The 25,990-nt window shown below is 45.8% G+C and overlaps 2 protein-coding genes across 10 annotated transcripts in view; one reads left to right on the top strand and one right to left on the bottom strand.

Annotated features, from left to right (window-relative positions):
- Positions 1-24,112, bottom strand: TUBAL3 (tubulin alpha like 3). 9 transcript variants are annotated; one of them, XM_082742328.1, is made up of 4 exons: positions 23,039-23,204; positions 8,926-9,169; positions 2,657-2,809; positions 1-1,377 (listed from the first exon to the last, which is right to left on the bottom strand). In XM_082742328.1, exons 1-4 carry the CDS (start codon positions 23,093-23,095, stop codon positions 437-439), a joined length of 1,395 nt encoding a protein of 464 aa, XP_082598454.1. In that variant the 5' UTR covers positions 23,096-23,204; the 3' UTR covers positions 1-436. The 9 variants fall into 9 exon arrangements, with proteins under 9 accessions (XP_082598454.1, XP_082598456.1, XP_082598455.1 ...); XM_082742330.1 differs by having other exon boundaries at positions 23,028-23,113; XM_082742329.1 differs by lacking the exon at positions 23,039-23,204 and adding an exon at positions 12,708-12,771.
- NET1 (neuroepithelial cell transforming 1) overlaps positions 23,363-25,990 on the top strand; it is a 59,283-nt gene continuing 56,655 nt past the window's right edge. Inside the window, exon 1 of the mRNA XM_082742326.1 lies at positions 23,363-23,632. Coding sequence (XP_082598452.1) covers positions 23,505-23,632 — 128 coding nt within the window. The 5' untranslated portion in view covers positions 23,363-23,504. The remainder of the gene's footprint in view (positions 23,633-25,990) is intronic.

Below are 25,990 nucleotides of genomic sequence, written 5' to 3'. Positions count from 1 at the left end.
TACTGAAATAGTCATTATTTAATCAATGTACAAAACATAGACAGGGGGGAAATAACATTAATAATTAACATGTGCTCCTTTACACCACAGGAAAGGGAATGGGAAAGCACTGACTTTAAGGTTTCATCATTTTTTGAAGGAGCAAAGAATAAAGCTAGCTTTCCATTCTAAGAAAAAAAGAAAGAAAGAAAGAAAGGAACATGGGCATGATCCAGAGGCTCAAAGGACCCCAAACCTAGGGGGTCCACAGGTAGCTGGGCTGAACCAACAGACAAGATACTGACCCATTTGACTGAGAGCTGAGCTTAGGGTCTTGTCTGATTGGGTTTCCAGTTTCTTCCAATCAGGGAGAACCCTACCCTCCAAGAGTACATAACGTCTTGAAAGAAAGCAAGACACTTCAACTTAACACTCATTCTCCTCGGCCACATTTCCATCAGGAACTTTGCCCCATTTCTTCATAATCCTTCTCCAGAGCGGCCAAGTCCTCCCTGGCCTCTGAGAACTCGCCTTCCTCCATGCCTTCCCTGCTGTACCAATGCAGAAACGCCCTCTTGGCATACATGAGGTCGAACTTGTGGTCCAGGCGGGCCCAGGCCTCCACGACGGCCGTGGTGTTGCTCATCATACACACAGCCCGCTGGATCTTGGCCAGGTCCCCTCCTGGCATCACCATGGGTGGCCGGTTGTTGATGCCCACCTTGAAACCAGTCGGACACCAGTCCACAAACTGCACAGAGTTCCTGGACTTCATGGCTGCAATGGCTGCATTCACGTCTTTGGGGACCACGTCCCCTCTGTACAGTAGGCAGCAGGCCATGTACTTCCCCAGCCGAGGGTCGCACTTGACCAGCTGATGGGAGAAGTCAAAGCAAGCAGCGGTGATGTCGGACACAGAGAGCTCCTCATGGTAGGCGTGGTCAGCAGAGATGATGGGGGCCAAGGTTGTCACGGGGAAATGTATTCTTGGATAAGGGACAAGGTTGGTCTGGAATTCAATGAGGTCCACATTCAAGGGCCCCTCAAATCGGAGAGAGGCAGTAATGCAAGATACCGCCTGGCCTATCAGCCTATTAATGCTGGCGTATGAGGGGCGCTCGACACCGAGTTTACGGTGGCAGATGTCATAGATGGCCTCGTTGTCCACCATGAACGTGCAGTCTGAGTGCTCCAGGGTGGTGTGCGTGGTGAGGACGGAGTTGTAAGGCTCCACGACAGCAGTGGAAATCCGGGGGGCTGGATAGACAGAGAACTCCAATTTCGTCTTCCTGCTGTATTCTATCGAGAGCTGCTCCATTAGGAGAGATGTAAATCCTGATCCAGTGCCTCCTCCAAAGCTTCGGAAAATCAAAAATCCCTGAAGTCCACTGCACTGCTCTGCCTGGGGAAGCAAAGGAGAGGTGAGACCTGGGCCGCATGAACCCCACAGTGGCAGTGGGGAGACAAGAATTTCCCCCGGACAAAACTTTCAGAAAGGACGAGTGTGCCTTTATTAACGCCCCAGGAACACACGTGAGTGGTTACCTGTGGGGGAGGGGAAGCACTTTAGAATTTCACTATAAACGAAGCATAAATATTCAACTGTCTTTAGCTGTCCTTCACAAATGGATCAGCTTGTGAGCTACAGTCTTTCTCAGTAACAAACAAAATGGCCAAACACTGAAGCAACCTACGCCTCCCGCTTCCCCCAGGAGATGAAGTACCTCTCACTTGTACATCCAGCCTACTATGCAGCTGTAAAAGGCATCGTGTGATTGAGGAGAATGCCAGACACCAATATGTGTACTAGACAAAGGATTCTCCAGATGCAGGTCCGTAAAGAAGAGTTCCAGGTCAGGAACTAGAGTAACTAATCTCCTGGTGGGATGTGTCACCTGTTAACTTCACGAATAGCGAGACTACAGGAAAAGGACAGGTGTCAGGAGGCTTTGGAGGTCTGTGAGAAGGTGAGCCATGTTGAGTGGGCAGTTGCAAGACTAGAGGGAGGCTAGTCATTAAAAAGAAGGCCACCCTGCCCTCTGTCACAGCATGGAGGGACCTTAAGGCCATTAGGCCAAGAGAGATAAGTCAGACACAACAGGACAAATACTGTATCATCCCATTCATATAGGTGGAATCGGAAAATGTCCAACTCATAAGAACGGAAAGTAGTACAGTATCTGGTGGGGGCTGTGGGTAGGGGAAACTGGGAGACGTTGAAGGACACAGTCATCCAGCTAGCAGATGAGTCCATTCTGGGAGCTAACAGACAGCACCGTGGCTCTGGTTAGCAATTCTGTGCTGTAGGCTTCAAAGTTGCCAAGAGAGTGGATTTTGAACGTTGTCAACACACACACACACACACACACACACACACACACACACACACGTTAACTGCACTGTGGCCATCACTGCGCAGTATCTCAATAAAGCAGTGGAAAAACCAAAGTCTTTCCTCATAAATCTAAAAAGAAAGAGAAGACGAGGCTGCAGTAAGCGAAACGGAAATGGTTTCTTCCATGCATCCTCCATCACGAAGTGTCGTCCAAGCCTACACCAAGGTGCCTCCCAGCCTTGAGTGTCTGCGGGAGAGGCCGGGGGCGGTGACCCGGGTGTTGTGTGGAAGGCGGATCCCAGGCACTCAGGCACGGGCCCCCGCTAGGCAGAAAGGGGCCACTTGCCAGCTTTCGGATCCTCTCGAGCACCAGATCGATGATCTCGGACCCCACAGAGTAGCGACCGCGGGCATAGTTGTTTGCGGCGTCTTCCTTCCCGCTGACGAGCTGCTCCGGGTGGAAGAGTGAGCGGCGCTGGCCGGCCCGAATCCCATCTGCAGAGGGGACAGGAGGTCAGCACGCTCCCTCCATTTGACAGCTAACCCTTTGCCAGTTCAACTGCCAACCCAATGCTGATTTCCCCAGTGTCACGGTAAAGAAAGGGTTTTCAACTGCCGAGCTGGCCTTCCTCAGTCTAGAACAGTATCATTACTTCCAGACAAATGGGAAGTACATTTTCCCAGTGTAGACCCTTTGTTAGTTTCTCACAGCTGCTGTAACAAATTACAACACACCTGGTGGCTGAAAACAAGAGAAATGTTTTTTCTCGCAGTTCAGGAGGCCAGAAGTCCAAAGTGAAGGTGTTGGCAGGGCTGGTTCCTGCCGCAAGTCTCAGGGAGAAGCGGGTCCTCAGCTTGGGGCCACACACTCGAGCCTACCTCCATCACGCATGCCCACTCCCCGGGACTGGGTCCGCTCTTCCTCTCATAAGGACACAGACCCTTGGTGTTATGGTCAACACCAATCTTGTAGGACCTCAACTTAGAACATCAGTGGCAAAGACCTTATTTCCAAATAAAGGCATATTCTGAAGTTGTAGGTGGACACATTTTTAGGAGACACTCTTCAAACCCATCACACACCCTGTGATGCTCCGGCATTCTAAGGCCAGTATTTCTATCTACAAATCGCCGAATGAGTGCCAAAAAAAAGCAGGAAAAAGCAAACTGATCTAAATTATTACTAGTCCACTTTAAAAGAGGCTTTAACAAAGAAGGTGTGATGAGCTCAGATGCCCTCCCCAACTCGAATGTGGCTGATAAAAGCGCAAGTAGCAGGGAAATTGGGGTGAACATGTTGGCAGTCTTCAACACAGCCAAGGGCAACTCCTGCCTGGTTTTCCTCCTTTTAAAAACCTGCTCAGCTTGAGAAAATACCAAACACACGTCCTCAGGCCCAGGTCCTGCTCCCCAGGCCGAGAAGTACCCAGATAGCCCAATTCCTACAGAATTACACATCGGTGTTTGAGGGCCAAGCAGGCTCTGGGAACGTTGCCCAGCTTACGGCAGGATGCCATGCGGTGCAGCATTCACGAGCACGTATCTGAGAATCTGTTTCCCAAATTCACGGTTTCCTTCCTCACTCGGCTTTCCAGCAGTTCCTTAGCATCCTTAAATCCCAATGACCTCACCTCACATATAAGGATAATGTTAAGACCTACCCCCTTGAGCTCCTATGAGGATTACGTGAGATCGTAGAGCACAATGTAACGGCCCATATGACAACAATTATAAATAATAATGACACAACTGGCTTCACGACACGTACTTATGCTAACGCTGTACTGACTCATCACCAGATCCCTACAGATAGCCCTAGAAGCTCACTGCCTGAGAGGAAACACGCTCCATTTCTAAGAACGAGATGGCTCTCTCAGTTCACCTTGCTCTCCTGCCCATAACCACGATTTTTTTTTTCATTTTTTTTTAAAGATTTTATTTATTTACTTGACAGAGAGAGACAGAGCGAGAGTGGGAACACAAGCAGGGGGAGTGGGAGAGGGAGAAGCAGGCTTGCCACTGAGCAGGGAGCCCGATGCGGGGCTCGATCCCAGGACCATGGGATCGTGATCTGAGCCGAAGGCAGACTGAGCCACCCAGGGGCCCCTTTAACCATGAATTTCTAACCACAATTTTGCACACCACCAAATGTTTAAATTTACTAAAACTGATTTAAAGGACTCTTAAGTAACATACACACACCCAAAAAGTAACCAAAAGACAAATCAAAAAACCCACCAAAGTGAAGAGCTTTAAAAGATATATTTATAAACAAGATGTAAGTGGGCGTATAATTCTGTGGACTATTTGCTTCTCGCTTACAGCTATAAGGCGGAGTTCAGGCAAAGAAGGGAATTTCTGGAATTTTGGAAGCCTGCTTCTTCATGTCAACGTTCAGTGGAGATCCTGAGGGTCACTCATAAATTCTTTCGGTAAAAACCATTCTTGGAGATCAGTGATTACAGCACTACCATTTAGTGCTACCAGTAGCTCTGCTACCCAAGCTGTCCACTCTCACTTCCTGGCACTTTTTCTACTTTCCTGAATGACAGGAGCATCTGACCCAGCATCCTGAACCAGCACCCTCACGGCGTTCAGTGGTTTTTAAACACGATTATTTGGCAATCCCTTGCTTCCTTACTTCCAATGCTATCAGCCCCATTCCTCTTGAAATCACTCACAACTGCCCCCCCCCATCCAAAACCTTAAAGTTGTGAAATCCTTTCTCCAACCAAACTTCCTTACTTCCCCTTGCTCCCCCAAGACCCAGCTCAACAGTCTTGCCAGATTCCTGTCCCCATCACTCTCCTACCTACACCCTGTTCCTGTTCAAGGTGCCCGCCCCTCCACGCCTCTGGGAAGCTGCCTACGCTGCTCCCTCAGCTGAAGATGTCTGATGGCTCCCCAGCTGCTCACTCCTTCCTCGGGGTACCGCTGCATCTCATGGGCATTTCTACTGCTATTAGGTTGCATTGAAGGACGCTGGCAATTTTTAGGGAAGAAATAACCAACCACGGACAATTTCATACGCCTCAGATGACCACGTGTGTTGGTGTTGCTACGACCACTTACATTTTCTTCTCCACTAGCTTATGCTGCTCTTTTGTTGGAACAGAATGGCTTTTTATTAGTTGGCAGACCTAGGGTCAACCCAGTTCTCCCCTCAACAGTTCAACAACCTAAGGCCAGTTCCATGACCTGCCCAAGACTCAGCTTCTTCATCTGTTAACCGAAGATGGCAACAAGGTTTCCTGACAGAATTGCTGGAAGGATTATAGGAAAACACCCGTGTGGTTTTTTGCTAATAACAGTGGCTTCTGCAGACTGAATGTTCGTGTCTCCCCAGGAGTCACACACTGAAGCCTCCCCGCAGGGTGAGGGTGTGAGGAGGAGGGGCCTTTGGGCGGGGGCGGGGCCAGGGTGGGGCCCTGGTGAATGGGGTTAGTGCCCTTGCAAGGGGCCGGATGTGAGGACACAGTGAGACGGCAGCTGTCTGCACATCGGGAAGAGAGCGCTCATCCGACACCAGCCAGGCTGCCACGCTGGTCGTGGACTCTCGCCTCCAGACAATGAGAATAAATTCCCGTAGTTTAAGCCCCCAGTCTGCAATATTTTGTTAAAATGGTCTGAACTCACTAGGACAGTAGGAGGGAAGAGATGGACATTCGTTCCTCTCGGTGCTCGTCTCTACCTAGCTGGAATGAATGTTCATTGGATTCACTGAAAGATACTAAATTCTTTCTCACCTCAGCCTCCCCTTTCCACCCCTCTTCCCTTCGGGCTGGCTTCACCGGACAGCCTGGCCCTGGGATTAGAAGCAGACGCTTGCCGCCAGGCCCACATCCCTGCTCCCCCTGTCCACATACCACAGGCACCGCCCACCCCAGTTGTGCTGCCCGCCCCTCAGACCCACACTCAGCACACCCTTCACACTTCCCTTGACCCTCGGTCCTCTTCTGCAAACGTGGATTAAACCTCCTGTCCTTTCTCTGAGTTCTCACACAGCATCACCCCATTATTCCGATCACAGAACTCCTCAATGAGCACCTTCCTCCTTGACACAAAATCCTCAGTCTCTACCTCAGAGAAGGAGAGGCATGACCCACTCCTCTCCATGCTTCGGGTCCCCTCACTCACCCACCCCGAACCCTCCTGCCCCTCCCTCTCTCCTTGTTCTGCCTACAAATATCTTCAGTAGAATTCTACTCTACAGACACAATAAAAACTCACCTTTCCTTCATTCTAGAACCATTTGGGCTGGCTTTGAACAAGACCAGCTACTACCACCGCTTTTGAGTTTCTTCTCTATAGGATAACTTCTCACTGAACCCCTCTGGTTCCCCCATCTTTTACCAGGACCAGGCTCTTCACATGCAAATGGAACTTACCTACTCCCACACACCTAGAACCCCCTCTGCAATTCCTACCTCATTTATCAATCTCATTATTCAAACAGTAAAATCTGACTGCCATCTCTGAATTCTCTCTAGAACATTCACTGACACATAATCTGTTGCTCTTGTTTTAGATGGAGGTCTCTCAAATCTGGGTTCTCTTCTCCATTCTCCCTCCACACATCACAAAAACCTTGTAACTTTCTCCAGTTTACTCTCTTTCTAGATTAGTACCTGGTACATAGAAATGTTGTATACATTAATGAATAAATCTCTGTGATTAACATTACTGAAGTATAGTTCTCAATCTGTCTTTTCCTTGCTCTTAAATCTTCACTGGCCCCCTATTTGTGATGAGGTTCACACCACACAAATTATTCAAAGAAATCCCATAGCCGGCCTCCACTCCAGTTGACGTCTTCTGTGAGTCTGCTGTATCAACATCTTCTCCCTTTTCAAGCTGAAACAATATGTTTTCCATCCTCTCTCACCTGTGAACTGTTAAACAAACTCTTACCCAGCCTTCAAGACTCAGATGGAGTATCACTTCGTCCATAAAGTCCTTTCTAGGCTCTTCCGGAGAGGAAGATGTCCTCACTTCCTTCAGATCCCTACATGTCACCCTCTCTACAAGGCCTTCCTCGGCATCCCTTAGGAAAAAAGCACCTCCCCCCACTCACACAACGTTCCCTATCCCTGTGGCCCTGCTTTATTCTTCTCCATGCCACTGATGACCATCAGGCATCCCACTAGAATGGAGGGTCCATGAAGACTCAGAGTATATACACCTCCAATGTCAAGAATAGTGCCTTGCACGCATGAGGCTCTCTTATTTGTTGAATAGAACAAGGAAAAAACAGTGCCTTCTCCTAAAACCTGGAGCTTATGCCTCTCTGTTTGGGCCAGTTCCAGATCCTCAAAACTGCCCTCTCTCTATGCTGTTTTCTAGAGGACTGGGGAATTTCTTCTGGTCTCTTCCTGCCATGTATCTCTGCCCTGACATGCTTATTAGCTTCTGATTCCAGATCCTAAGCTGCCTCTTTGCCTAGCATCTTCAGATAGGCGCAAGTTAAAACGCCTGCCACAACATTCCGGACACCGAGATGTGGTCTCTCACACTACTGCTTTAGCTACATTCACCAAAGTCCTCTGGGGACATATTCTACTCTGCCCAGGTTTCTAGGATACGAGACTCTAGCTAATGCTCACAGCTGCAAAGCCCCATTTGTCTGAAACAAAAATTCAGATATTCTCTTCAGGCACTTAGAGCTCAAGTTGGAAGACAACATAACTGCCTCTCCTAGCCTCCATGCGAATCTCCCCAGTTCCTGAAGCCACCAATATTTCCTTATTTTCATCCTTTCTCACCCAGCAAACATGGAAGCGGCACATAGGAATCCTGGCTGAGGCGGTTCTGACCCTCCTCTCGTACTAACACTCCATCTTTTCCTTTCCTTGGTTGATCAGTTACCTGAGCTGACCTGGTTCCAATAAGGAAATGAAATCCAATCCACTGTGTACAGATTGCATTCTCTGAAGATGGCCACAAGAATGTTTTCCATTTCTTGTGTGCTTCTAGAACCTCGCTCTTTCCACATCAAGAGGTGAGGTCCGCTATTCCTCCCCTGGGGGGATCTCTGTAATGGTTTCAAGCCATCAAACAGCAACAGTGACACACTGGGACTACCAAGGCTAGATTACAAAAAATGCCACGGGCTTCTGCCTTGTGCTCAGGTGAGGCTTCCTCTTGGAACCGAGCTGCTGTGCCATGTTTCTGGACAAGATTCTACAAAGTCTGCTATTAATAATCATAAAATTGTGCTGATTTCTCAAAGTTAGATTTGTCTGGTTCCTTGCCTCTTCAGAGTCATGGTCAGGTAATGCCAAATTTCAGATTCTTTGTTGGAATCTTCTAGCAACTGGCTTTCAAATCCAAAAAAAGACTTAATCTTCTGTGACAACAGACGTGTGGAGAAACTAAAAAGGTTTGAATTTGTTTCATCACACAGAGAAAGAAGGCTAAGCGAGTACTCCCTTTGGGTATGTTTCATGCCGATCGCCATAAGTGGTCACGAATGAAATTCTAGATCTAAAAAATATCCCCATGGCCCTATTCAGACAGATTCACACAATCTGGTGAGGCCATCTCTAGCACTGGATTTGCTTGCTTGGAGTGCGGACCTGGTTACGTACAGGTGAATGCAAGCCTTACATTACCTACAACAGCGGGATCCAGATCCACGAGGAGCGCTCTGGGCAGGTGCTTCCCAGCTCTCGTCTCACAAAAGAAGGTATTGAAAGACGCATCCATGTGCTCCATGTTCCCACTTTTCAGCTGATCGTGTCTACTACTGAGAACAACGCCGTCTGGCTGGATTCCATGTTCCAGGCAGTAGAGTTCCCAGCAAGCATCCCCAATCTGGACGCCAGCTTGGCCAATGTGGATGGAAAGGCACTCCCTCTGAAATAAGCCGTAGGAGGTTAGAACCAACAGCCCTTGAAGATCACATGAGCTTGGTCCCTCAGTAATGCTGCTCACAGTCGATAGAAACCAAGCTTGCAGAAGCCAATGAGGGAAATGTATGATAAGGCTAATTAAGTGTCTCATGGAAACCAAACCCAGGGCACAGGTACGCTTTAAGAACAAATGAACCAAGGACTCCCATTTTGCTGAAAGATTTCTTTCAGCATCATAATTTAAGGACTTACTGAATAACAGGCTAAGCATGTGAGTTAAGAATATATATCCATAATATATTATACATGTATAAAATCAAGCTGCCTCACCCAGAAAAATCTTAGCTAGTTACTGGAAAGGAATAAAACCAAAAATCAATGTATAACCTTGACCTATATTAAAACCCATTACACTTAAAGATGTTACTTTTTCACATCTTGAGGTTTTATATTTACTATGCATATGTGTTCTAAAGAAGAAAGGATGTTCTCAGCAAAATTTACCAAGGAAACATATAATAGATTTCACAACCCCAAAATGTAAAAACTCAATACTGCAATAAGCAAACAAGAATAATGGTTCATAAAAAATGATTGATATGTAGTTCTTCACATTAAGGGCTATCAATAGGGCAATTTTACATACATCAATTAAAAAAAACTTGCAGAAAATCTGGCTGGCTCAGTCGGTAGAGTGACTGTTTATCTCAGGGTTGTAAGTTCAACTTCATGTTGGATGAAGAAATTATTTAAAAATAAAATCTTTAAAAACCCAAACAAACACTTGAGATAGCCGGTAGAGAAATAGGCAGATGACATACACAAATGAATTATTAAAATTAATAATAAATGAATTATTTTTAAACATTGAAAAATGCAAGGATTTAGGCACAAGGGAATTCACAGTATTATTTATAAGAGTGAGAATCAAGAATCAATCTACATTCATTTATTGTTGGGCATTTGAAGAAAAGTTATGCAACCCTTAAAAGTTTACCCCCCAAATTTTATGACATGGGAAAAGCTTATGATAAAACTGAGGTAAGAGGCATAGAAGTTGTATAAGTCTATATAAAGTATGACATCAAATACACTAAAAAATAAGCAGAGAAAAAGAACCTTAAAATGCATCAAATATTAACTATCTTTATATCTGGGCAGTGACTATGTTCCCTTGTCCGGACTCCAGTGTTGTCCCTCACCCTCATCAGCCTCCACTCCCCCAGCCCACGTTTCAGTCACCATTCATGTCCTTCTTTTTAAAGGCCAACACCTGTTTTGGTCATTTAAACAGACTCCTCTAAGAGAAGGAAAGAAAAGACCCCGAAAAACCACGAGGGCAGCATTGACACATTTGAATGCTGTGGGGTTTTGACGGCCAGCGGGCATGGGACAGGTCTGTGCAGGGGGGCATGGGCTCCCCTTCCAGCTGTTAGCCTGGTGAGCCCATCAGCAGCCCTGCCCTTGTCCAGGCTGCTCTTCCGCTGGACAAGGTCTGAGATCAACCACGAAAAGACCACTCGTCCAGGGAGGGAGGGAGTCACAGCCCTGCCATCCGACCTGGACTCTGTTCCTGCTCCACCACATCACGCCCTTGTACTCTGTCTCCTCGATTCACAAGGACTGACAGCCGTCTCTGCTTTATGAGGAATTCAAGTTCACTACTTGAGTAGAACTCCCCCCACCCGTGCCTTTTCCACGCAACTATGGGTCTCTCACAACAAAGTCTGTGAACTCAATTCAGGAAGCACCTCACCCAGGATCCCAACCTCCGTCCAGCACAGAAAAAATCAAACAGCTCCGTCATAAACGAGCTTCTAATGTGCTTGTCTGCAAAGCACGGCTTCCTTCCTCCCACACCTGCTGAACTGCAAACGATCTCAGTACAGTACAGCTACTGTCATCAGATCAAAACTCCCTAGATTTAGGTAAAAATGCTGAACGGGGGGGGGGGGGGGGGTTCATTTCATGGTTTCCCCATCTTTTGAGCCACTCACATGCCGATTTCTCTCACATCACCCCATCTTACCGCCCAGGCTATGGCGGGTGCACACGCATCTGCTCCAAGTACCCAGAGAAAAAATAATCACCAACGTGAAAGAGCAGTTGCTGCTCTTTACACAGTCTGTTACCCAAGGGGTTCAGACATAGGCCTGGTATGGTCCTTTTCAAACTTGACAGGAGCACTTGGCTCAAGAAGGACCAGTCACGCCCTTCCCAGTTTGAGAAGCAGCTGAGTTTATGACTTAACTGTGTCCCAGGGCATAGAAGGCGATTTTCACCTTCTTCTCTTAGCCAGTCCATCCTTTCCAAACTATCTGTTAAAACATTAGCCACACTAGGGGAGCCTGGGTTGCTCCGTGGGTAAAGCCTCTGCCCTAGGCTCAGGTCATAATCTCAGGGTCCTGGGATCAAGCCCCGCATCAGGAGCCTGCTTCCCCCCTGCCTGCCTGCCTTTCTGCCTACTTGAGCTCTCTCTCTCTGTTAAATAAATAAATAAGATCCTTTTAAAAAATAAATAAATAATAAAACATTAGCCACACTATAAAATGATTGTAAACTGCCAATTCAATATTTATATTATCAGCTGCTACAATGTTTATCTAAATTACTAGGAAGGCACAGTTTTCTAATTAACTTTTTATTTTGAGATAAAGGTAAGTAGTAGATTCATACACGTTTTAAGAAAGAATGAAGATCTCATGTACCCCATACCCATTTTCCACCCCGTTAGTATCTTGCCAGGTGATCCTGAAAAATATCATCCCCAGAATACCGAAATTTGGTCAAGCAACAGAACGTTTCCCGTTTCCATGACTGCAGGGATCCCTCATGTAGGAAGGCATGATTTTTAAGAGCAAAATAACTTCAATATCCTTAAAATGTTGGAGAGAAAGAGTCAAAGGGAGTGAGACTATCAGATGAGAAAGCAGTATGAATTTAAAATTCTAAGACACCAAAAACCTACAGGGACTAGCACATAAGACATTAAAGGGAGAGTGGGTCTTCAGAGATGATCCCCAAACAGGAATTACTGTAAGTAACTAGGTTCATTGTTGTCCCCCAAGAACGAAACCCAAGAGAGGACAAGGAGATGGCCGTGCACTTTACCCTGTCGTACATTTATGAGTCTAGCCATGATGACTTGGGTCTGAAGTCCCCAGAAATTCTAAACGCATAGCTAAAAGTGGAGCAATTGGTTTCTACAGAAAAATCGGCACAGCAGGTCCAAAACAAGTGTAGAACCAAAGGAAGGAAGGGTTCCTGTTTCACTACTTCGGTTAAAAGCAGGGAACAAACTGCAAATTCACTAAGCTTTTCCTAAAAGCAGCAAAACCACAGGTGAACAGACCAGAGCTTCTCCAAGTCTGCCTCACACACAGTTACCAAAAGAAACAGATGTCTCCTTAAAAATTATTTCTCTTGTACTAAGAATATATTAAGGATGGTTGGGCAGGGAAGAGGGCCAAATACGGTTAGTAAAATTTGCTACAAAACCACAGCAACACTGATAACCACGTCCAAGAACCCCAGCCACTTACCATGCTGATCTGGAGGTGCCCCTGCTGGCCCTCGGTAATGACCAAGCTGCAGGCCCAGGTGGACTTTATCACCGGGCAGGAAATGACTCCAGCTGAGGAGGTGAAGACACCTGCTTCACTTAAAGCAGTACAGCCCCTTCCTGAATTTCCCGTTCTCTGCCCCAAAGCAGCGATGCGGGACCCGAACAGCCTGAGATAACTCTTGTACAATTACAGGTGATGTCATTAGAGCGTACCCAAATCTACTTCCAACTTAAACCTGTTCTGGTTAAAAATAACAACGGTCTTCTTTCAAAGATCCTCCTCCTGGATTAAGAATGTATTAAGCATGGATGGGGAAAGAGTAGGAATCAAATTCGCTGCAATAGCAAATAGCTTTTTCTAGCACATAAGGACTACATGAATATCTTCCCTTTAAATAAGATTCAAACAATTCCTGGGACAGAGAACCAAGAAAGTGTCTTTTTACCTCTCACCTCCTCATGTGCCTTGACTGTCACCACCACTTCCAAATGTATGGGGATTTCTATGTTTTGGTTATTCCTAATTTTATTATTTGCTCTATTTTAAATTGTGATATTATTATAGATAACATACACTTATACTGTTATTTTTGGTTATTTGAATTAAGATCAGAGAACATACTCTAAATGATTTCTCTCTTTATATATTTGTCAAGACAACCTTCATGTTCTGCTATATGGTCAATTTTTGAAAATGTTCTGTGAATGCTTCAAAAGAATGTATTCTGTAATTTGTTGGATGCAATGCTTTAGATACACATTTCAAACTGATTTACTATGTAGTCTAAACTTTGAGTATTGATTCCTTTCAGAGATGTGTTAAATTTTCCCATTATGATTGTTGATTTGTTTATTGTTTCTCTCTGACAATTTTTGTTTTATATATTCTGAGGCCATGTTAATAAGGCCATGTTAATAAAATTTTAAATTGTGAGATTTTCTTTTTTTTTTTATTTTTAAAGATTTTATTTATTTATTTGACAGACAGAGATCACAAGTAGGCAGAGAGGCAGGCAGAGAGAGAGAGAGAGGGAAGCAGGCTTCCTGCGGAGCATAGAGCCCGATGCGGGGCTCGATCCCAGGACCCTGAGATCATGACCCGAGCCGAAGGCAGCAGCCCAAACCACTGAGCCACCCAGGCGCCCCGAATTGTGAGATTTTCTAAGGAACAAAATATTCTATCACTTTAAAATGACTATATCTATGAATGATTTTGTCTTAAATTCTTTATTACTGAATAGTAATATTACTACTTCAATATTATTTTCTTGGTTAGTGTCTGAATGATGTATTTTCTAGCATTTTGCATTCTTAAGAATTTAAAAACCTTTCAGAATTCTCACATTTTTGATGTGTCCTCTGTAAGCTTACATTACAAAAATTATAAGAAAATATTTTCTTATTTACCTTTTAATTGAAGAATTTAGTCCATTACATCTAATTTAATAACTAATAAAGCTGGGTTTAGATATCTTATTTTGTGCTTTTATCTTATATCTGTTTGTCCCCGTGTTCTAAGTTATCTGTTGGCATCCTTTCTTTTGTGCCAATGACATGTATTTTAGCCAACACGGCCTTATTGTTATTTCATAAAAATCAATGTTTATTTTACCACTTTCTTTGCTTTTCATTCCTTCTGCTACTTTTTTTTTCCATCTGTTTGAAGTAAATCCTTCAGAATTCCTTGAGTGAGGTCTTTCGATTACCTTTTTTTCCTTTTGTACAAATGCCTTTAATTCACCCACCTTCCTGAAAGGTATCTCATTGGGTATGGAATTCTGTGCCAGCATTTCTCCCTGAGTCCACTGGCTTCTGCCCCCACTCCTGCCTACAAGAAGTTGTCAGTAGAAGAGTTGCTCTTTTTAAGGTCTCTCTGGATGCATTAGAATTTATCTTTGTCTTTGGCTTCTTTAGTTTTACCGTAATTGTCTTTATGTGGATTTCTTTACCTGTCTGGCTTTGGATTTGTTGGTTCTAATGATCTGTAGATTCATGTCTTTCTGAGTTTTAGAGTTCTCAGCCATGATCTTCTTTGAGTATTGCTTTCCTCCCATTTTCTCTTTCCTTTTTTTTTTTTTAAGATTTTATTTATTTATTTGACACAGAGAGAGATCACAAGTAGGCAGAGAGGCAGGCAGAGAGAGAGGAGGAAGCAGGCTTCCTGCTTAGCAGAGAGCCCGATGCGGGACTTGATCCCAGGATCCTGAGATCATGACCTGAGCCGAAGGCAGAGGCTCAACCCACTGAGCCACCCAGGCGCCCCTTCTCTTTCCTTTTTATTAGACATTTTTATATACTTTATACGTTTCTGAACATCTCCTATTTGCAATCTCTTTATACCTCTGTGTTATATCCTGCTTAATTTCTCCAGCTATCTTCCCCTTTATCCATTATCTTTTTTGGGCTTTACCTAATCTTTTTTTTAAAGTCATGCACTAAGTTGCCAATTGTAATGACTATATTTTTTCACTTTTTGGAAGTTTTTTTTTTTTAATTTGCTACATCCATTTTTGTTTTTTGTTTTTGTTTTTTTTGGGTGATTGACTATTTCCCCAAGATATCTTCCATCTTGTCTTCTATTTGTTTAGACATAGTAACTGTAGATGTTTCCTAATCTAACTGATTATTCCATGAAACAAACATCTTTGCAGGTCTGTTTACTTTGTCAGTTATTTTTTCTGATTCATACCAACGCTGGCTTTTTTCCCCCTTATGTACTTGTTTTTGACTGTGTGCTTCTGGTTTTCTTTGAGAACTTATTTGAAGGGAGTCTTTGAGGTTTGGAATGAACATATTTCTCCAGAGACTATTTGCATTTACTTTTGCAAGTCATCTAGGGGGCATTATCTGTTTAAATTGATGCACTGAAGTTTTATTTTTCAGACTATCCAAGTGAAGTGATCTTAGGTTACCTTTTGGTCTAGGGCCATCTTGTGGTTATAATTCTGAGAGGCAATCCCTCCCAATGTCCTGCTTTGCTCAAAGCCAGAGGAAAAACCTTGCCGTCTCTTGGGTGTTGAGTGGCCTTACACGTATTCTGTAAGTATTTGAGGAGTTCAAATTTATGGAGGAGGATCTCCTATGAAACTATCCTGGGTTGGGCATTGATTCCTCTCCCTTGGGCCCAGTGGGTCCATGAAAACTGATGCTTCCCTGTTTGGCAAGCACCTTTAACACAAGAAGGAGTTTCTGGCCTCCATGTATCTCTCTCATTCCCTCAGGAACTGGCCTTGAAATGCTCTACTGTCTTATTCATCAGAGCTTTTGATATGTTCTTTTGTGTGTTAGTCGGCATTTTTAGTTTCACTTAGTGGTCAGAGGGGTCCAGCTAACTTATCCCAACATATTACTAGAGCTAGAACTCCAATTGCTTTTTAAACTTGTTGTGGATGTGTCTCTTGTAAGGATAGTGAGAGTCTCTGTCTCTCAGTGGGAAAATGTAGTGTGTTCACAGTGCTTGTGATTACCAATATGCCTGAGTATATTCTTGCCTTACTTTACATTTTCCACTGACTAGGCTTTTTTTCTTTTCTTACTTTCCTCCAATTCGATAGCCTAATTGAATTCCCTTTGGGCACCACAATATTTTTCTAGTGGTTTGTAAGTTGTAGCTCATTTTCCAGTATTTCTGCTACTCTCAAATATTTTTTAATGTTTTATTTTTTATAAACATATATTTTTATCCCCAGGGGTACAGGTCCGTGAATCACCAGGTCCACACACCCCACACCACTCACCAAAGCACACACTCCCCCCAATGTCCATAACCCCACCCCCCTTCACCCTATCCCCCCCCCCCCCCAGCAACCCTCAGTTTGTTTTGTGAGATTAAGAGTCACTTATGGTTTGTCTCCCTCCCAATCCCATCTTGTTTCATTTATTCTTCTCCTACCCACTTCAGCCCCCATGTTGCATCACCACTTCCTCATATCAGGGAGATCATATGATAGTTGTCTTTCTCCACTTGACTTATTTCACTAAGCATGATACGCTCTAGTTCCATCCATGTTGTCGCAAATGGCAAGATTTCATTTCTTTTGATGGCTGCATAGTATTCCATTGTGTATATATACCACATCTTCTTGATCCATTCATCTGTTGATGGACATCTAGGTTCTTTCCATAGTTTGGCTATTGTGGACATTGCTGCTATAAACATTCGGGTGCACGTGCCCCTTCGGATCACTACGTTTTATCTTAAGGGTAAATACCCAGTTTAGCAAACTCAACACCCAAAGAACAAATAATCCAATCAAGAAATGGGCAGAGGACATGAACAGACATTTCTGCAAAGAAGACATCCAGATGGCCAACAGACACATGAAAAAGTGCTCCATATCACCCGGCATCAGGGAAATACAAATCAAAACCACAATGAGATATCACCTCACACCAGTCAGAATGGCTAAAATCAACAAGTCAGGAAATGACAGATGCTGGCGAGGATGCGGAGAAAGGGGAACCCTCCTACACTGTTGGTGGGAATGCAAGCTGGTGCAACCACTCTGGAAAACAGCATGGAGGTTCCTCAAAATGTCAAATTTTTAATACGCAAATTTGATTATATTTGTTAATTTATATATTATTTTAATCTTATATAGTCTTTTAGAAATCTATTACCCACCAAAACATGCACGCATGTGTGCATACACACACACATACACACATATTTTCAGTCTTCCCCCTTTGTAAAAAAATTTTTAAAGATTTTAAGTAATCCCTAAGCCCAATGTGGGGCTTGAATTTATAATCCTGAAATCAAGAGTAGTATGTTCCACTGACTGAGCCAGCCAGGCACCCCTCAATCTTCCCCTTTTATGCTATCCTCACATCTCTTGCTTCCAAAATTGATATTATCTGGAATTTTGGTGTCACTAAAATAATTTTTTTATACTAGCCATTAAAAATTATTTAGGCATAAGTATAAATTGTTCTGGCTTCTTTATATACTACTGCTTCCTGTAACCCACTTAATTCTTTCTCATTGGATTTGTTAGTCATGTTGCTGGATTATACATGCAAGTAATTCTTTCAGTTATGTGGATGGTAATTTGATAGGTTCCTGCAGATTCAAAAATGTGTTCACCTTTTCTTCCCCCTTAAATAATAACAATGTGTTTGAATATGGGATTTTAGGTTCCAAACCATATGTCCTCAAACCTCTGAAGATACTGGCCATTATTCCTTCTTTCCATTAAAAAATATTACACTGCTCTAATTCTTTGTTCCTTATAGATAGGCTTTCTTTGAGAACTTTTATCATTTTTCTCTTTATTTCTTTGAACATGAAAATTTCCATGATGTGGTTCTATGTAATCTTTTTAAAATCACCTCATTCCATACTTAGAGGATACTTCTAATACTCAGGTCTTACTCTTTCTTGGGCCTGGGCTTTTTAATTTAGTTATTTTCTCCTCTCCATACTGCCTGTTCTCTCTCCTGGACTCTAGTTAGATAAAAGTTGAAACCTTTAGTGTTGCCCTTTTGACTCTGTATTCTTCTTTCATATTTTCCTTTCCCTGGGTCTTTGCATTGTGTTCTTGGAAAATTCTTCAGCTAGAACTTTTGGCCTATTGATTTGCTTTTCATCTGCGTTGCTTCTGCTATCGATGTGTCTTTTGGTTTAGTTTTATTTTATTCTATTTTATAGATTTTTTTTAAAGATTTTATTTATTTATTTGAGAGAGAGAGAGCACAAGCAGGTAGGTGGAAGGGCAGAAGGAGAGGGAGAAGCAGACTCCCACAGAACTGGGAACCCTGTGTGGGCTCGATCCCAGGACCCTGAGATCATGACCTGAGCCGAAAGCAGACACTCAACTGACTGAGCCACCCAGGTGCCTCATTTATTTTTAAGTGACCAGAATTTTAGTGTATTTTCTTTTCATGGCTGAATTGGCATCTCACCTCTCCCTTTGAAGTCTTCTGTTTGTGTTTGTGAAGTCTTCTGTTTCTTTCCTTGTGTTCTAATTCTTGCCCCTTTAGGATTTTGATGTCCCTCTCATTGTGAAGGCTTTCCTTAAATCTTTTAACAGTCATGGTTTTATCTTTTATCCTGTTTTGTCTTAGACCTCTGTGTGCCTGCCTGTGTGTGCTATTTTTACAGCCTGTTTCTGGTGATACAGGTGGAAGGTTGGAATGTACTGCTGGAGTGGCTTCTATCTGTCTTCTGCTTTCGTGTTCCCCATCTTCCCTGGAATAGTCCTGAAGCACTGCTCCATATCTCCAGCTTTGGGTCCCCACTCACTGCTTTAGCCAATGGGCAAGTATACTTCGCAAGCAGAGGAGGGGGAAGAAGCTAATTGACTCACCTGCTCCAAATGTACCTTCCAATTTAATGATTCCAAATCATTAAAACTCCTTCTGCATCTTGTATCTGTTGATTCTGCATGGGGAGCTCCTTTAATCATGTGTACTCCAGCAGTTTTCTCCTGAATTTATGAGTTCTACTGGTCACAGACTTTGATCTTCATAAAGTCAGTCCCATCTGTCTCTGTCTGCCAATAATCCCCCAAATTTTTAGGGTTCTGGTAGTTCCATATAATAAAGGCAAAGAATAAGCCGGTTTCATTTTATAAAACCAGAATCGTGTTTATTTTGTTGCTGTGTCAAATTTCTCCCATTGGCCCCTGATTATTTTTAGTTTGACACAAGATAAGGGGAAATCAGATGATTTAATTACCTCTTTTCTGAACCACTGACACATTTAGCATGTTTCATTATTTTTTTTTTAATTCTCAACCTCACTTAGAGCTATGATTACTTAAATTTGCAAAGGAATTAGAACAGAATTAGAAAAGTCTCTTTAGAAATATAACCTAAGAAATGCATCTTAGTATTAGTTTCTTTTTTCTTTTTTCTTTCTTTCTTTCTTTCTTTTTTTTTTTTAGTAATTTATTTCTTCCTTGAAACACTAAATCCTAAAGGAATAAAGTTCCCTAAAGTAATAATAATTGGAATTTCAAGTCTGGAGAAGTCTTCTGTTGTGATGGTTAGTTTCATGTATCAACTTGGCTAGCCCATGGTGCTCAGTTATTCAACCAAACACTAATCTGTAACTGAGAAGGCACTTTGTAAATATGGTTAACATAGACAATCATTTGACTTTAAGTAAATATTACCCTTGATAACATGGGTGGGCCTCATCTAATCACTTGAAAGGCCTTAGAAGCAAAGCAGCAGCATCAGCTTCAGCTCCTACCCAAGAGTTGCCAGCCTTCCAGTCTGTCCTACTGACTTCAGATTTTATAGAGCCCACGTCACATAAATTCCATGAATACACTTCCATACACACACACACATCACACTACTTCATACCTCATATACATACAAATACATAAATCTCTCTTCTACATAAACCTCCATTTTTACATAAATATAGACATATATAAATATTTATTACTAGCTCTATTTCTCTGGTAGAACCCTCACGGACACATGGGTTAGCTGTTGTTAGGTCTTTGAAAGAGAGTGGAAAAAAAAAAACTTGCAAGTATGAAAGTGTGGGGTGTATGGTTAGGATTTCCTTTCTTTACAAAGTTCATCTCTTTAACTATTTTTCAATATAGGCTAGTCAACTCACTGGCTAAGTGATTGAGAAAAAATAACCTTCTAAGCAAGAAATTCTTCGGCTCTGAGAACTAATTCTTTCTGACTGATATTCTGACATTTGTGAAGATATCTTTGCTAATTCTCTGTTGGCAACCCAGGCTGCCACAACCAGAATCACTTCCCATTGTCATTCCCACCCCTACCGTGCCCACCTCCCTACCTTCTTCCCTCTCCTCCCACCTCCCTCCTCCCCCACGAGGAACAGAACTCTGTACTTTGAAACTTCAGTGGCCTCCTCCCCAGAAAATCTAAGCATAAAAGCAATTTGCCTCAATCTACTTCTAATTTATTGTACTTCTCCTGGCCACACATTTTTCTTCCCAAGTTCCATTCCTCTTAAAGCCCCCCTCCATCATTCCAGTTTCCAATTTAACTGTTTTTCTCCTTGAAATATCCAAAACCAAACCAAGATCGTAAATAGATGATAGACAGGTGCAAAACAATTACCAGCTTTCCCTTCCCCTACACACAAACACACATGATAGATTCGAAGAAACGAGAAGCCTGATTTCAAACAGCCGGTCCTGTTGCGCCTAGCAATACTCTTGCTGGTCAGATATGATGACTGGACAGTTTCTCCATCAAATACATTTACCATCAGAGTTTTCTCCATCAAATACATTTACCATCAGAGTAACTTTCCCATTGGCGGTTTAAGACTGCACAGCTTTGATATCTTTAAAAGTCTTTTCATTCTCATTTTTCTGCAAAACATGTGTCTGAGGGCTTGGGGAAAGAACTGAAGTATCCATGGTGTAGAGGGGTCAGGCAGACTGCTGGAAGTTGCCGAATAAAAGACACTGCGCTTTCCCAACATTCTCCCTCTACAACCCCACTTACATACAGCTGGTATGTACTGAATGACCTTACTGGTTGCTAAAACAAGCATGACAGGTATCATTTGGTAAGCAGTTTTACAAAAAGAATTTGATTTATTTAGAGAATATGAGAGACTAGGTTTTAGAAGTATTGGTTTGTGTACTAATGCATACCAGTCTACTAGCTGTTGAAATATTATCTTTGAGAAAGACACCCAAAAGAGTATTTGTAAATCTATGTTTGCGTGGAAACCTGCTCCTTAGGGGAGCCTGGCTGGCTCAGTGGGAGGAGCATGTGACTCTTGAACTCAGGGTCATGGGTTCAAGACCCCCTTGGGTATAGAGATTACTTAAATAAACAAACTTGAGGGAAAAAAGAAAGCTCCTTAGACAGCATTTCTGTATGTTTTACTCTAACTGCTGCAAAGCAAAACTTTCTTCTTTAATTTCCGGGGGAGAGTGGGGTAAGATATCTCAACAGGATTCTTGTAACACAAGAATTTGTCCTCATGTTATAAATGCAATTCAAGTTCAGCATCTCATGATTAAAAAATCATGAAATACAAGAAAGTAAAAAAAAATTTTAATATTATAGTCTACTTAGTGAAATTTTAATACATTGCATGTTCTTCTTTTAATCCTCTTATAATTCATAACTCAGGGTATACTGAATATACGTCTGTATTCCATGTTTTTATTTCAGACTTACAGTACCTATCCTATGATACACTTTATAGTTAATTTTTATTGGCTGAAAATACTCTTCCCAGTGGATCAACTATAACTAGCCACTTTCCTATCATTTTTTATTTAACTCTCTTTACTTTTCTGATATTATAAACATCAGGGCCATTAATCATGAATATCTTGACGTCCAGGGGCAACAAAATTTCACTTCTGTCCTCCCAGGGCGTCGGGGGGGGGGAGGGGCATGCGAGGGAAAACGTCAGAACGCGGATGAACGGGGAAAAGCAAACCTCGTCACAGGGACGCGGGAGCCCCAATAGGAGAATGAAGAGCCAAAGAACGGGCGAGGTCTGAGGGCTTTCACCCTAGGTCAGAGGAAGAGGCAACTGCGGGGAAAGGAGCTGAAACGTCCGAGAGCAAAGCAGGGCGGGAGTTTCTTTCACGGGCGCGGCTGCTGCAGGAGTCCGCCTCCCGGGGCTTCGTCCTGCCGCCGGGTCTGTGCCGGTGGTGTTTCCTGCGGCGGGGCACCGGCAGCGCGGCGCTCCCACGCAAGCCGCAGCCGCCGCGCTCGGGGGGGGGGGGGGGGGGCCGGGGAGTCGCTCCGGGGGGGGCCGGGGAGTCGCTCCGGGGGGGGCCGGGGAGTCGCTCCGGGGGGACCGGGGAGTCGCTCAGGGGGGACCGGGGAGTCGCTCCGGGGGGGGGCCGGGGAGTCGCTCCGGGGGGACCGGGGAGTCGCTCAGGGGGAACCTCAGGGGGGACCGGGGAGTCGCTCCGGGGGGGCCGGGGAGTCGCTCAGGGGGAACCTCAGGGGGGACCGGGGAGTCGCTCCGGGGGGGCCGGGGAGTCGCTCCGGGGGGACCGGGGAGTCGGGGCGCCCCTTCCGCGCCTGGCGTTTGCGCGCGCACAGCTCATTCCCGCCCCCGCGCCCCGACGCGCGGAAAGGGACCTTTAACATCGAGGAACGAGCTAGAGAACGGCCGTCTTTATACCGGAGAAGGTCCCTCACTTGCCGTCCGCTTCGTTGCCGCTTCCACAGACTTAGGGGATGAATGAAGACTCCCTCCCTCCTCGAAGTCTGTGGAAGGTCTGCGCGCGAGGGGCTCCCTCCCCGAGGACGACTCGCCATCGGGTTTTGCTGGTTCCCTAGAGACGCTCCGAGAGCCCCTTTCCGTCCCCTGAGGTACCTGGGATCTACCTCACGCGAGTAATTCAGCTCCTCCGTGGCCAACCGCCACAGCTCCGTTCGGGTCATCACGTCCGATCTCTCCCGCCGCCCACCCCCGCGTAGTAGGACCGGCCTCGGGCTGCCGTTCGCCCAGGCCTGTGGCGTGAGTCCCAATCGGTGAGCCGGGAGGGAGGAACCCGAGTACAACCTAAACCCGAGGCCGCCCACGGTACTGCTCTGCGGCGTCCGCGCCCGCGCCCGCGCCCGCGCCCGCGGGGCGGGACCTCCCGTCTCCCAGCAACCGCCCGCTGCCTCCCGATTGGCTGGTCGCCGCACGGCCGCCATTTTCAAACCCCGGAAGATGGCGGCGGCGGTGGCGGCGCCCTCCTGACAGGATCTGCTCTCCGGGCCGAAGTGGTCGGGCGCGGTGCCCGTCCCAGCGGGTCTGCCGGGCACCCGGCCACCGCCCCACCCCTAGGCCGCCCCCGTCCGCGCCATGGAGCCCGAGCTGGCGGCCCAGAAGCAGCCCCGGCCGCGGCGACGAAGCCGCCGGGCCTCCGGGCTCAACGCGGGCGGCGGCGGGGAACCTTCGGCCGACACCCCCAGGCCTGAGCCGGACGGCCGGTAAGCGCGCGGGGCGGCAGCGACGGGGGTCCCGGGCATCCGCTCCGAGGCCGGAGTGGGAAGGAGGGAGAGGGGAGAGGGGAGGGACGCGGGGAGGGGCGAGCTGCCCTCCTCCTCCTCCTCCTGCAGACGGTCCTCGGCGGGGGCGCTCCTCACTCCCCTCCTCGCTCTCCTCCGGGTCCTCCGGCGGGGACGCGGGCTGCTCACCCTCGTCCTCCTCCTCCCGGCCTCAGTCGGGGGCGCGGACCGCCGAGGTGGTGGGCGGGTTCTCCCTCCGCTGCGGGGCCGGGGCTCGGCGGGGCGCGTCCTCCGTGCCCGCCCCGAGCCTGAGCCTGCCCTGGGGCCTGCGGGCGCCGGGCCGAGCCGCGGTCTCCGCGGGGGCACGACGTGGAGCCCGGGAGCGAGCGTTCGGTGTCCGAGCCCAGCCGCGGCCAGCGTCCCGGCGACGAGCGGCCGGAGGGGGCCGCTGAGCTCCTCCTCGCCGGCGCGGTCCGCACGGGGGGCGCGTGTCCGCACGGGGCGCGCGTGTCCGCACGGGGCGCTGGGAGCGAGTGCTCGGAGCCGCGCTCCCCGTCGCGCTGCTGGCGGCCGCCCGCCCTGTCGTCGCTCCCGTGACACGACGCCAGTGCCCCGTCCGCAGTGCAGCTGGGTCGGAGGATGCACGTCCCCGGCGCGCCAGTCCCTGCACGGAGAGCGCTCGGCGGCCGCCCGCGGTTGTCCGTGAGAATTCCGCCGACGCCGGTCACTTCGGAAGTCCCCGAGGCCCATCTCACGGGGTCCCCTGCGCGATTCATCGTCCAGCGCTACCTGCGGGTCCTGTCCCGGGCCCTTCTTGGGAGCCACGACGGCTTCCTTGAATCAGGAACGCATTTATAAACCCATTGTTCAGCTACGCGGCAGAAATCTAGGGTTTGGGTTTTTTTCCCCATTAGAAACTGATTTTTTTATTATTTTGAAGTTTAAAGGACTCCTTGTCTTAGTATGCGCTGTAAAATCTTGGCACTGATCGCAGCCTCTGTTTAAGAGGTAGTGAAGGAGCGGAAGGAAAGACCGGCTGGGGAAAGCAGAGTTTCAGAAATAGCAAACAGGCCTCCTAAATGCATTCCACGTTCCCTCCGTAAACTGTGGGGCACCTCCAGGGTCGTCGTCGATGCTGGCGGGTCTGGTGAAGAACACAGGTGAGGTCCCTGCTCTCTGAAGCTTAAATTCTGACCGGGGGAGAAAGACAATAATCAAATACATTAAATGTCAGGTGGCCTGCTGCATAGACATAAGAAAGGGTAGCATTGGTTTTTTTTTTTAAAGAGCTAAATAAAGGAAAGGCCTCTCTGATGATGATGACATTTGAGATCTGAGTAAATTAAGGAACTAAGCCATGGACTATTTGGAGAGAGGGGCAGCACGTGCAAAGGCCTTGAAGTACAAAGTCATGTGCTATGTTTAAGGAACTGCAACGAAGCCAGGGTGACCGAGTGCGTGAGACAAAGGGAAGAAGGGCAGAGGATGAGGTCAGAGAGATGGCTGGGACCAGATCAGGTGGGACCTGGGAGACCACTGAAAGGACTTGACATTTGAATCAGTGGGTTGGGAAGCGAGAGGACACGATGTGATGTGTATTTACAAGGACCGCGACTGCTCTAAGCAGACACCAGCTCGGGAGGGTGCTGCACTGAGACATCATATCACAGTGGGACATGTGGAAAATATTCATATTTGGGATGTGTTTGAAGACACAGCTGACAGAGTTTGCAGATGGATTAACTGGAATTAAAGGAAAAAGTGGAAGGAGCTCTCTTGAGGTTTTTGGCCTGAGCCCTAGAACAATGGGTTTTACTCTTCTCGGAAAAGGAAGACTATGAGAAAAGTTTGCTTTGGGGTAGGTTATGAGGCTCGTATTAAAGAGTTCATCACCATTTTTTTCCTTTTTCTTTTTTCTTATATCGAAGTGTCATTAACATAGAGTTATTAGTTTCAGGTGTACAATATGGTGATTCAACAATTCTATACATTATTCTAGTCATTACTCTCTTTTTTGCTTTTTTCTCTTCTTTTAACCTCTTATTGAGCTATAAAACTTGAATGAAAGGGTACAAAGATCATTAGTGTTCAGCTTGTTAAATTTCATAAAGCAAACCCACCTGTGTAACCGGATACAAATTTGAGAGTTGTGAGCAAACAGACTTGAAATCATAGATAGTGAGTATAAATAAAGAAGAGTTTGAGGACTAACTGCTGAGGCACTCCCAACATTTAAAGGTCAGGGTAAAGGGGATACTCAGGGAGCAGCTGGTGAGGTAAGAAAAGAACCAAATAACAGAATCTAGGAGGGCAAATGAGGAGAATATTCCAAGAAAGAGG

Source organism: Mustela nivalis, assembly GCF_964662115.1.
Source record: "Mustela nivalis genome assembly, chromosome: 7".
Classification (NCBI taxonomy): domain Eukaryota; kingdom Metazoa; phylum Chordata; class Mammalia; order Carnivora; family Mustelidae; genus Mustela; species Mustela nivalis.
The sequence above is the reverse complement of the archived record's forward strand: the minus strand, read 5'-3'. Positions and strand labels throughout refer to the sequence as shown.

Coding starts and splice junctions, on each gene's coding strand:
- TUBAL3 (XM_082742328.1), bottom strand. CDS start 23,095: ATGACCCGAACGGAGCTGTGGCGGTTGGCCACGGAGGAGCTGAATTAC. Junction 9,170..23,038: donor AGCTGAATTACTCGCGTGAG/GTAGATCCCAGG, acceptor GGCTTATTTCAG/AGGGAGTGCCTTTCCATCCA. Junction 1,378..2,656: donor GAGGATCCGAAAGCTGGCAA/GTGGCCCCTTTC, acceptor TTCCCCAGGCAG/AGCAGTGCAGTGGACTTCAG.